Source organism: Ailuropoda melanoleuca, chromosome 12 (assembly GCF_002007445.2).
Source record: "Ailuropoda melanoleuca isolate Jingjing chromosome 12, ASM200744v2, whole genome shotgun sequence".
Classification (NCBI taxonomy): Eukaryota; Metazoa; Chordata; class Mammalia; order Carnivora; family Ursidae; genus Ailuropoda; species Ailuropoda melanoleuca.
In genome coordinates, this window is record NC_048229.1 from 46,603,278 (window position 1) to 46,616,507 (window position 13,230).

The 13,230-nt window shown below is 35.5% G+C and overlaps 1 protein-coding gene across 1 annotated transcript in view; it reads right to left on the reverse strand.

Annotated features, from left to right (window-relative positions):
* The window catches only part of ITFG1 (integrin alpha FG-GAP repeat containing 1), a 306,253-nt gene that overhangs the window by 95,272 nt on the left and 197,751 nt on the right, over window positions 1–13,230 (reverse strand). Inside the window, exons 11-12 of the mRNA XM_034638036.1 lie at window positions 7,523–7,673; window positions 5,136–5,244 (exon numbers count right to left, since the gene is read on the reverse strand). Coding sequence (XP_034493927.1) covers window positions 5,136–5,244; window positions 7,523–7,673 — 260 coding nt within the window. The remainder of the gene's footprint in view (window positions 1–5,135; window positions 5,245–7,522; window positions 7,674–13,230) is intronic.

The window sequence follows — 13,230 nt, forward strand, 5'->3', positions numbered from 1 at the left end:
GGGGCAGAGGGAGAGGGAGAAGCAGGCTCCCTGAGCCTGATGTTGGGCTTGATCCCAGGACCCAGAGATCATGACCTGAGCCGAAGGCAGACGCTTAACTGACTGAGCCACCCAGGCACCCCAAGTAAGTTCTTTTCTAGTCACAGAGAATCCTAAAGATAGGTAGACTTGAGAACTTAAGCTAGGGCAGGTAACTCACTCACTAAGGCTCAATCTTCTTTTTAAGAAATGAACTATCGACTAGCTATAGCTCTAACATCTCCAGCAACATGGACGGGACTGGGGGAGNTAAGCTAGGGCAGGTAACTCACTCACTAAGGCTCAATCTTCTCTTTTTAAGAAATGAACTATCGACTAGCTATAGCTCTAACATCTCCAGCAACATGGACGGGACTGGGGGAGNCGCACACATGGGAAGTAACGGCATCACACGCCCTCATGTTAACTAACAAATTTGTGAGTGTAGTGCAAAAAAATCATATTTTTTCAAGAGCGCTACAAATAATTTCAAATATGAAAGCAGTTTTAAGACTTGAATAAGAGAACCTGTTGAGTGTAGGATGAACTTGATTTGTCCTAACCATATACAAATTAGTGTCTATTTCACTGGAATTTTTTCCTTACTATGCAATGAGTAACATCTATTCTAGGAAGCATTAATTTTCAATCTATACAGTGATACACATAAACACTTCAAATTCAGATGAACTAAGCAATAAATCCGGGTTTTTTTGAAAGCTTTAAACATGAGAAAATAGTTTCTTTGAAGTACACTGGCAAAACTCAAATAAAGGACACAAATCCTATAGCTATCTCATTAAACAGAAAAAAAATACTTTGAAAGAGAATTATTAATTTGAGTCTCAATATAAATTTTTGAAACAAATAAAATTTATTCTGGGTTGGAAAAAAAGGTTATTTTCACAGCACCCCATTAAGGTCATGAGAGAGAGCCCCTCTCTTACTGCATGATATTTTTTCTGTACATTTTTGGTTTATTAGCCTGGGAAACTGAGTTCTTTTTTTTTTTTTTTTTAAAGATTTTATTTATTTGAGTGAAAGAGAGAAAGAAAGAGAGAGAGCGCAAAAGCAGGCAGAGAGGGGCAGAGGGAGAGGGAGAAGCAGGCTCCCTGAGCCTGATGTTGGGCTTGATCCCAGGACCCAGAGATCATGACCTGAGCCGAAGGCAGACGCTTAACTGACTGAGCCACCCAGGCACCCCAAGTAAGTTCTTTTCTAGTCACAGAGAATCCTAAAGATAGGTAGACTTGAGAACTTAAGCTAGGGCAGGTAACTCACTCACTAAGGCTCAATCTTCTCTTTTTAAGAAATGAACTATCGACTAGCTATAGCTCTAACATCTCCAGCAACATGGACGGGACTGGGGGAGATTATACTAAGTGAAATAAGTCAAGCAGAGAAGACAACTATCATATGGTTTCACTCATTTATGGAACATAAGAAATAGCAGGGAGATTGGTAGGAGAAGGAAGGGAAGAATGAAGGGTAAACAGAAGGAGGAATGAACCATGAGAGACTATGGACTCTGGGAAACAAACTGCGGGCTTCAGAGGGGAGGGGGGTAGGGGACTAGGATAGGCCAGTGATGGGTATTAAGGAGAGCACATATTGCATGGTGCAATGGGTGTCATACGCAAATAATGAATCGTGGAATATTACATCAAAAACTAAGGATATACTGTATGGTGACTAACATAACATAATAAAAAATATTATTAAAAAAAAAAAACCCAACAACAGAAGGGGGAACGAACCACGAGAGACTATGGACTCTAGGAAACAAATTGAGGGCTTCAGAGGGGAGGGGGTTGGGGGATTGGGATCGGCCCGTGATGGTTATTAAGGAGGGCACGAATTGCATGGAGCACTGGGTGTTATGCGCAAACAATGAATCATGGATCACTACATCGAAAACTAGTGATGTACTGTATGGTGACTAACATAACATAATAAAAAATGAAAAAAGAAAAAAAAAGAAAACAGTTAAAGGTGGGAATACGTCCTTGAATTAGAGTTTCATATTTGGTAGAATGTTTCCTGGAGATACAACATGGGGTCTGAGGCATCAAGTGTTGCCTGGATACTAGACGTAATACTTTTAAGTTAAGATAGCCCATCCATGCCCTGAAAGTACCTGGACATATGTTTAACATAAATTTCCTGAATGCCTCCTATATGCCAGGCCCTGTGTTCGGCACCAGGGAATAAGACAAATAAGACGCAGAAACCACCCTCAAGTTGTTTAGAATACCACAATATCCTATGAGAGAAAGGTGCTAAGCAAGTGACCATAGTAAATAAGTCTAGATTTCAGAGTGCTTCTCAAATATCCCAGAATGGACAGAGTTGGGGGTAGAGAGATTATGTGTTCTATTAAAAGAAAGGGGACGGGAGTGTGCTGTCATTCACAAAGGCTGATTCTAATGATCCAAGGGCATAGACCAGATATTTTGAGATGTATGCTTTTGTTGAATCTCCCCTTGGCAACTAGAGTTTGCATTAGTCAATGGCTGTACAAGACTTAGTTATTTATCTGTAGGGGATCAAATTCCAAACTCTTACTTCAACAGTGCTTGTTTCAAGTCACTGAATTGAACCAGGTTATTCTAATTACACATTCATTTAGGGTTAGCAAAAAATATAAAGATTCCTAGTCTTTCAGATAAAAAGAGGATTAAAGTTGAAGGAAAACTGCTGAGAAAAACAAAATACACTTTAAAGTAGATACATTAAGCCAAATACACAGAAAAGTTTAATTTTTTTTTACCTCTAAAATAGCCAAATAATACCTCCTTCAAAATGCCAAAGGACTGCCTACAATCATATAGATAAAAAGTGTAGAAATGGGTAGACTCATAATACTAGTTTTCTGAGATTACAGCAGTAATGAAGAGGGGAGTCACTCCTAGTTCACTCAAATTAGAATGAGTACGCTGGCTAGAAAGGAAAATTACATTTTCTGTCATTTATAAATGCATGTGTCACTTCATTAAACAAATGAACTGTCTTGATGGCTGTTTTGGTGTCAACTATAGTAACAGTATACAAACACAGTTCCCTTCTAATAGCAATTCATGATAAAACTCTTGGCAAAGTAGAAATAGGGTAAACTTACTTAACATAATACAGAACATCTACAAAAACCTACAGCTAATAATATCACACTTAATGATGAAAGATGGAATGCTTTCCCCCCAGATCAGAAACAAGGCAAGGATGTCCACTGGCATCAATCTTAATCAACATAGTAATGGAAATTCTAGCCAGAACAAGAAAAAAAAAAAAAGAAAACAAAAGGCACAGGTTGGAAAGAAGAAATAAAACTGTCTCTTTGCAGATAACATAACTGTCTATGTAGAAAATCCTATCGAATCTTAAAAAAACCTCCTAGAATCAATAAGTTGAGCAAGGTTGCAGTATACAAGATTAACACACAAAAAATCGATTGTACTTCTATTTACTAAAAACAGACATGTGGAAGCCAAACTAAAAACACAGTATTTGTAATCACTTCAAAGAAAATAAAATATTTAATCATACACTTAACAGAAAATGTACAGGATCTCTATGCGGAACATGGGTGTCAGCTGGAGGAGATGGTTAGCTTGGTTGGCAATAGCTAACAATGAGCAAACCGAAGTAAACATACTGAGGAAGGCGGAAGCTGAGTTTCTCACTGCTAGAGCAGATACCTGTAGACAGAAGTGATTAGAAAGAACCCTTAAAATGCTGTGTTAGATTAGAAATGGAAGTAATGGCATAAATTCATGGTCTTATAGTAAGTAAATGTATGTATACACATATACATACATACAGTTATAGATGGGTATATTTGTGTGTTGTGTATGTGAAACCATATCTGTATNTATACTGAGGAAAGCGGAAGCTGAGTTTCTCACTGCTAGAGCAGATACCTGTAGACAGAAGTGATTAGAAAGAACCCTTGAAATGCTGTGTTAGATTAGAAATGGAAGTAATGGCATAAATTCATGGTCTTATAGTAAGTAAATGTATGTATACACATATACATACATACAGTTATAGATGGGTATATTTGTGTGTTGTGTATGTGAAACCATATCTGTATTTCCTAGCTCTGTCCATTGAAAGAAGCTAGAAGAAATGACAACTCGGTAACAATCAGCACACTGAGAATCCAGAATTTGGTTTTTAAATACCATCCACTACGAAAAGAAATGGCTCCTTGGAGAGACGTCAGATTATAAACTTAGAACAAGGGAGGTATAAGATGAATCTGGAGTATATTTCTATCCCAGAGAACATGTCAAAAAGACATAGGAGACAGCCTGAAGGACCTTCTACTGCTTCTACTGGGAACACTTTGAACATTAAATGATTTTATGTACTGAATATAATATGAATACATATATATATTTATATGATATTTGTATCATATATACATAATATATGATAAATGCATACATAATACATGGGAGAGAAGCAAAAGATCTTCCTTATGGTAGAATGCCAACTAATAAATGTAGAAGGAATGTTGGAAATCGGGAATCATTCTTTGACAACTATCTCAGAGAAGGCAATCACAAAGAGGGAAATAGTGAACTTAAGGTGGAGAGACCTGGTGGTCAATAAGATGACCAGAAGATCAAGATTAACATTATGGTGGTGAGATAGGTCAACATCATGGGCTTCCTGATAAAACGCACTGAGAAGTACACAGCATTGGTTCCGCAATTCCATGCAGTGGAATTTCTGCAAAGAAGTATGACCTGAGTGGAAAAAGAGGAAACAGGGTTATGCTACAGAATAAAGCCTGTATTCTTTAAAATTGGTAAGGACCTGAAAAGGAATTGTTCCAGACTGAAGAAGCCTGCAAAGATGTGACAACAAAATGCAACAGGAATTCCTGGATAGAATCCTGGAACAGAAAAAATCATTGTTGGGACAGTTGAAAAATTTGAACAGGGTCTGTGTATAGGATTGTAGTGTTGTAACAAAGTTGATTTCTGATTCGGAGAGTTGTATACAGGTTATGTAGGAGTGTGTCCTTTTTCTTTGGAAAATTTGCATTGACAGAGAGAATACAAAATTAAATGTTAATAACTGATAATAAAACATATAAAACAAATACTCACCAATCACTTTTACAAAATAAGCATCTGCTTCAAAGTTATTTTTTAGTGTATGGATGGCAAAATCATTCTTTGTATATCCTTTGCTTAGCACTACAATGTCCAAGATACCCTGGAAAAAACATATACAAAAGTTGTAAGAACAAACCAGCAACTGAAAAAATAATGAAAATACATGCATGTTTATCATGTAAATATAATCCTTATTCAACTTCATGTTTAAAATAAAAATACTATTAAAAAATATAAAATCTTGAGAGAGAGAGAAGCAAACCAAGAAACAGACTCTTCTCTCTAGAGAACAAACTGATGGTTCCCAGAGTGGAGGTGGGTGGGGGGTGGGGGAAACAGATGATGGGGATTAAGGAGTACACTTGTCATAAGTACTGGGAGCTGTAAGGAATTACTGAATTACTATATTGTATACCTGAAACTAATATTACACTGTATGTTAACTGGAATTTACATAAAAACTTAAAAAAACCCCCAAAACCTTAGAATAGTAAACTATAAACAAAATGAAAAAAAAATCTATAATTTTAATCCCTGGAAGTAACTGTTAACATTTTTGTATACTTCCTTCAAGTCATATTTGCATGTATTTTTATTTTAATTTTAAAAAAGATTTATTTATTTATTTTAGATAAATAAAGTGAGTGTGGAAGCAGGGGGAGGGACAGAGGGAAAGGGAGAAACTCAAGCAGACTCCCTGCTGAGCGTGGATTCCCAAGACCCTGAGATGCATGACCTGAGCAGAAATCAAGAGTTGGATGCTTAACCGACTGAGCCACCCAGGAGTTCCTGCATGAATTTTTAAAGGCCTATGAAATGGACTGCTAAATTGTTTTTGACCATCAGAGAAAGAGAGCACTTTTCTATCTGTCTTGTTGACCATGGCATATTAACATTATTTCTCCCTAAAAAAGAGGGAAGTTTTGCTGATTTTATTGGGGAAAAATGTATGCTCATTTAAATTTCTACTTTACTGATTATTTAATTAATTAATTTATTAAAATTGTTTTGAGTATACTTGACATACAATATTGCATTAGTTTCAGGGGTACAACATGGTGACTCAACTGTATACCTTATGCTATGTTCACCACAAGTGCAGTCCGTTCCACTGATTCTTACTGAAATTGATCATTTACCATATTTTTTCATATATTAGCCATGTGTTTTTTTTCTGTAAACTGACTATGTTTTGTTTTTCCAGTGGGAGTTTTTGGTGACTTATATCAGTTTGTATAAACACTTTTTATATTAAAGATACCATTTGACTCTTTCATAAATTTATTTCCCAGATTCAAAAACAATTTAAAATTTCATTTGATGTTTTTTTAAGTACAAAAATTAAAAACTTCTTTGTAGGGGTGACTGGGTGACTCAGGCAGGTAAGTGTCCGACTCTTGATTTTGGCTCAGGTCATGATCTCAGGGTTGTGAGATCAAGCCCTGTGTTGGGCTCTGTGCTGGGCATGGAGCTTGCTTAGGACTCTCTCTCTCCCTCTCCCTTTGCCCCTTCCCCCTTCCCCCTTCTTCTCTCTAAAAAAAAAAAATTATTTGTTGTTAATTCTCTTTATTTTTCCCCTTATGATATTTTTGTCAATTACTTTTATGCTTGTCAACTCTTAATAAAAAGTGAAATAACATGAGATTTGGTAGCAGAAGGAGGAAAACAAGAACCTGGACAATTCATGTAATTGAGAATCAGCCTGTTACAACAGAACAAAGCAAAACTAAAAATGTTACATCCAAACCAAACCAAACCAAAACCAAAAATTATGTTAAGAGGAGACACAAATGTCCTGATGGACATTGAATTTTTTAAAATAATCAAGTTATTTTACAAGGATGTACTGTGATATATTACCTCTAGAATTTAACACATTTTTATCAGAATTTATTATTTTTCTGAGTGGTAAAATACTTTTCACATTAGAACAGAGAAAAAGAGGCCCCGAGGGCCTTTCATTGTCACAGGCTTCTGTGGCAATAAATGCTACTTGCGGTTCACAAAGTTAAAAGGGAGTACACTGCATTCACTCTTCTGTGGTCTTGCACAGGTTCAAGAATCTGTTCTCTGCTGGCTGTGCTTTTGTCTACTGGTACACAAGCACATTTGCCAGCCTCAGAGAATGAGTCTCTAGTGGTTCAATCTAAATAGCACAAAATGAGACAAAGGCGTTTTCATATTTCACTGTACTGATCAGCTAAGTAGTGTCAATAAATTTGTTCCCTGTGCCATTTAACATTAAAAGGGGCTTTCTTTAATTAACTCATTTGCTTTCATTATCTCTTCTACATTTTCTGGTCAAATAGGGTGAAGTGAAAGTGAGATGAAGTGGATGGCAATTAGACTCCAAATACAGAAGAGAGCTCTGAACTCACATCTTCATAAATGTCAAAGAAGGTGGCAACCATGGCATCTCTGATTTGATTTAGGTCCATCAGCTCCCAGTAGACTTTAAACATACGATGTGCCCCCTCACAGCTTGCATTATTACAAGGAACATTCTCCAGTAAAAAGGCCTGCTGATTGCTGTAAGATAAAGGAAAGGCATTTAGTTAATAGAACACATCAGTGCTGTGTAGCATCAGCTGCGCTGTATTTCCTAGAATCAAAGAGATGATAAATAGTATATAGAGAAATGATAATGAAAAACCCCCCACATTTTATTGATAATTGTACTGTGTCATAAAAAATTAAATTGCTGCTATCCTATGTGAGCCTTCAGCAAAAATTCTCTGAGGCTATCTGGTTGCTGGCCTCTCTCCTCTTACGTGGTTTCCAGGTCCATCCCTTCTTCCTCCCTTGCTAATTCACAGTTACTGACCCTGTGGTTCCATTACTGAGTTCCTGGACACTGTCATTATCCCGTCAGATGTGTATAACCCCTCAGATGAGTATATGCATTTTAAATGGACCCACCTGATATCCCCGAGTCTTAAAAACCCAAGGCAGTGAATCTATAATGATACAGTTTCAACTTCCAGACAGGCAGTAGGGTGGATATTGCTGAGCTTCTCTCAGACAAAAGCACTGTAATTTGCATAGTTATGAAGTGCTCCCTCTTACATGCTACTCTATAGGCAAGGTGGTTATGAGTTTAGATTCTGGAGCCAGATTACCTGGATTCAAATCCTGACTGTCATTTAGCACCTATGTGACCTTGAGTAAATTAGTTAATCTCCTGAAGACTCAAATCCTTATTTGTAAACTGGGTAACAAGAGTACTTATAGGATTGTTGTAAAAATGAAATACTGAATGCAAAGTATTTAGAACAATTCCTGTCATCCAGTTAGATCCAGCTGGATCTCAGTAAAAGTGTTTATATTATCATCATTCTTATTTCTATAGTGCAACACCATGCCATGCAAAAATATTTCCTCTAGAAACAGGAGTAACTTTTATAGTGTGTTTTTATGTAATGGCTCCTATTATAGGTATTTCCCAATGTATACAGTCCTTTACTCCCCTCTACTTATATAAAAAAATAGATTAAAGGTCTTAAATTTTACTACTGTTCAATTTTATCTAATAATAATAATAATTTTTGAGAGAGGGTGAGTGGGGGAGGTGAGGGTAGCAGTAGAGGTAGAGAGAGAATCTTAAGCAGGCTCCACACCCACCATGGAGCCTGATGTGGGGCTTGATCTCATGACCCTGAGATCATGACCTAAACTGAAATTAAGAGTCAGACGCTTAAATGACTGAACCACCCAGGTGCCCTTCTAATAATTATTTGAAATAAAAATAAAAAGACATTTCTTTTGAAATGTTTTCATATTTCATATGTAAGTATTACTTTGGGTCTGGGCAATTTGTAAAAGAGAAAAGCTCTATTATAAGGGAAACTTTTTAGTGTTTATAATACAGTAAGGGAACCTATGTATAAAGTTTTTAATTTGAATAATGTACCAAATATATGACTGACTTCAAATTATTTTTCTAGATAAAAATTCCAACACAAATAGTTTCTAAGAATAATTTGTTAACAAAGGAAAAAAAAAACCCTCCCAGATTATAACAATTACCTAAGAAGCGCTGAGATGACTTTGCTTAAGACCTAACATAATTTCCAGGTAATTTAACCATCCTAATTTTTTAGCTAAATAATTTTACTAGATATTTCTCAGAAATGAAGAATATTCTATTTTGTTATTGGGAGATTACATTAAAACACGAGAACATGTGATAAAGGCAGCCTTTCTACAATATTCTGTAACCAATGTATTATACTGGCCAACCTTTTGAGTGACTTTGCCCCACTAACTTCCCTTTGCAAAGTGCATAGATTTCATTATTAGAACTATGGCTGCAATTTTAAGTACACAACACAACTTACAACAGAAACCCTAACTGCAGTGTACACTTTAAAATGTCATTTTAATTTTTGATATGAGTTTGTAAAAATTATAAATGCCATGCACCAAGGTTCTTGTCTCATTGCTCACTATCTTGGTTTTGCACTATGAAACTTGGGGTCCACGTGCATAGGCCAGCATCTCATTTTTATAAATAAAATTCCATTTAACCATAGGAAGGAAGAACCTTGATCCATTTGGGTTAGAAACCCATGAAGAGAAATTGTCTTGCTTCTTTTGAGTCTGTCTCTTGATATGTTATCGGGAATTACAAACAGTTTATCTTAAAAAAAATTTTTTTTTTCAAAACTTATCACGTTATTGTAAAATTCAAGTAATAGAGACATTTAAAAAATGAAATTCTTCCTTTCCAGGGATAACCATTGTTAATAATTTGGTATACATCTTTCCAAACCTTCTTCTGGGAACATACAAAATATAAGTATATATCCTTAAAAAAACCCATTTGTGTTCGACTACACAGATTTGTCTGCAACTTATTTCTTTACATTCAATAATACAGCATACACAGGGCAAAGGGATATCATCAGAATGAGAACTTCTGATATCTATTTTGAAAAGTACCCTCAGAGAAGTTGTACTAGTTTATATCTCCCAGCAGCGGTCCATCAAATTGCCTGTTTCTCCACATGTGCATTCTTTTCAACGGATACTCCACAATATGGCTAAGCCATCACTAGTTTTAACGCCCTGCTTTTGATAGGTAGTCTTCAATTGTTCTCCATAGCGTACCATACATTCACACACATACAAATATTATCTTCCCTTGGGAATTTGTGCAAAGATTTCCAAATGACAGTCATCTGGTCAAAGAATATGAATAGTTTAAATGTCCATAGGTAAAGCTAAATGGTTCTCTAAAAAATGGATACCAATTTGTACTTCTAGTAGTGTGTATGGGTATATCCTCCATATTTTGCCAATGTTAGTATCATTGCTTCTTATGTTTGCCAATTAGGTAGCTTAAAAATCTCATTCTCCTGATTATAAGAGCAGCTATTACTTAAAAAAAATTTTTTTTTGAAGATTTTATTTATTTATTTATTTATTTATTTATTTGAGAGAAAGAGAGAGTGTGTGAGTGAGTGGAGGGGCAGGAGGAGGGGAAGAGGAAGAGGGAAAAATCCCAAGTAGACTCCAAGCTGAGCGCGGAGCCCTGACGTGGGGCTTGATCTCAGGACCATAAGATTACAACCTGAGCAGAAACCAAGAGTGAGATGCTTTAACTGACGGAGTCACCCAGGCATCCCTGAGTATTATTTTTATATTTATCAGCTATTTATGTTTCTTCTGGAAATTTGCACTTAAGTATATTTTTAAAATTATTGATTTTTAGGACATCTCTGATTTTTAGGGGTATTAACACCTTACCTGTTATTCTATTATCATTATTAAAAACACTGAACTTGGAGAGTAGCGTGATGGTTGCCAGGGGTGGCATTTTCAGTTATAAGATGATTAAATTCAGGGGATCTAATGTACAGCATGGTGACTACAGTTAACAATACTGTACTGTATATTGAAAGTTGTTATGAGAATAAAGCTTTAATGTTCTCACTACAACAACATGAACAAGAAAATGGTAAATGCGTGAGTTGAAGGATGTTAACTAACCTTAATGCAGTAAACACTCTGCACTATACATGCATGATGATATGTTTATCATCACACTGTATACCTTAAATCTACACAATGTTATATGTAAGTTATATCTCATAAGGCTGAAGAAAAGAAATTAATAACAGCAACATTCAAAAAAATCCAAATAATTGGATATTAAATGAAACACTACTAATAAAAATCTATGAGTAAGTAAAAGAAGGAATCAAAAAGGAAATTACAAAGTGCTTTGAACTTGACGAAAATGAAGATACAACATATAGAACATTTGTAGTATGTCACTAAAATAGTTTTTAGAGGCAAATTTATAGCACTAAGTACTTTATTAGAAAAGAAGAAAAGTCTCCAAATAATGACCTCAGTTTCTTTCCTAAGAAACTGGAAATAGAAGAGCAAGTGAAATGTGAAATAAGCAGAAGAAAGGAAATAATAACACAGAGAAAATCAATGAAGTANGGAAATAGAAGAGCAAGTGAAATGTGAAATAAGCAGAAGAAAGGAAATAATAACACAGAGAAAATCAATGAAGTAGAAAACAAAACCACAGAGAAAATCAATGAAGCCAAAAGATGATTCTTTGTGAAGAAAATTTTAGAACTGATAAACCTTCAACTGAAATGGGGGAAGACACGAAGTACAGCTATGGTGAATGAGAGTGGTAACACCAATACAGAGTTTACTGGTATTAAAAGATAATAAAGGAATGTCACAAAAAACTTATACCAATATAATTGACAAGTTAGATGAAACGAACAAATTTCTTGGAACTCGCAAGTTACCAAAGCACACCGAAGATGAAATGGATAAAGAAACTGAAATTGTAGTTTTATATCTTCTAAAAAAATCTGAAAAAATCCAGGCCCAGATGGCTTCACTTATGAATTCTGCTTAATATTTAGAGAAGAAATAATACCAATTCTACACAAACTCCTCAGAAAATAGATGAGGAAGACATGCTTCCCAACTCATTCCCTGACACCACATTATAAATGAAAATTAGACAGACATCACAAGAAAACTACAGATTAATATTCCTCGTGAACACAGACATAAGTATTTTAACAAAATTCCAGTAAATCGAATCTAACAGTACATTCGGGTTTTGCTTTGCACAGTACAGTGTCCACTGACACTTGTGCATTTTGTAATCATGTCTCTGCTTCATGATTTGCCAGAGAACCATGCAAAGAGAGGACATGGTTCTGATATGGACATGTTTCAGTGACCAAAGTACCTTGCAAAGTGAAAACTATGGGTACATAAGAAAGATAAAAATTATGACCAACTAGGGTTTATTGTAGGGATGCAAAGTTGCTTTAATATTTTAAAACAAATCAGTGGGATTCAGTAGTATTAATAAAAACAGGAAAACCATACAATCATCTCAACAAAGTTAGAAAAAATTTTTGACAAAATCCAATATCCATTTTGGATCTAAACTCTCAGCGAACTAGGAATAGAAGGAACTTTCTCAACATGATATAGGACATCTACAGAAAACCTACAACAAATGTTATACTAAGGATGAAAGACTGAATGTTGTTCTTCTAAGATCCTTGTTTCTACAAGGCAAGGATGTCTGATTTCACCACTTCCATTCAACATAGTATTATAGGTTCTAGCCACCATAAATGACAATAAAAACAATGAAAGGCATCCAGATTAGAAAGAAGTGAAATTGTCTTTATTCATAAATTATATAAACACCTATTTAGAAAACCCTATAATATCTCGAAAAAAACCTACTATAGAACGAATAAGTTGAGCTAGGTAGCAGAACACAAGATTAATATACAAAGGTCTACTGCATTTCTATACATTAGCAAACAAGAATCAGAAATTGAAACTATTCTGCCAGGTGTCTTTAGGTTTTGTTGACTGTTTGCTGTGCAAAAGCTTTTTATCTTGATGAAGTCCTAATAGTACATTTTTGCCTTTGCTTCCCTTGCCTTTGGCGATGTGCCTAGGAAGAAGGTGCGGCAGCAGAGATTGAAGAGGTTGCTGCCTGTGTTCTCCTAAAGGATTTTGATGGATTCCTGTCTCACATTTAGGTCTTTCATCCATTTCGAGTCTATTTTTGTGTATGGTG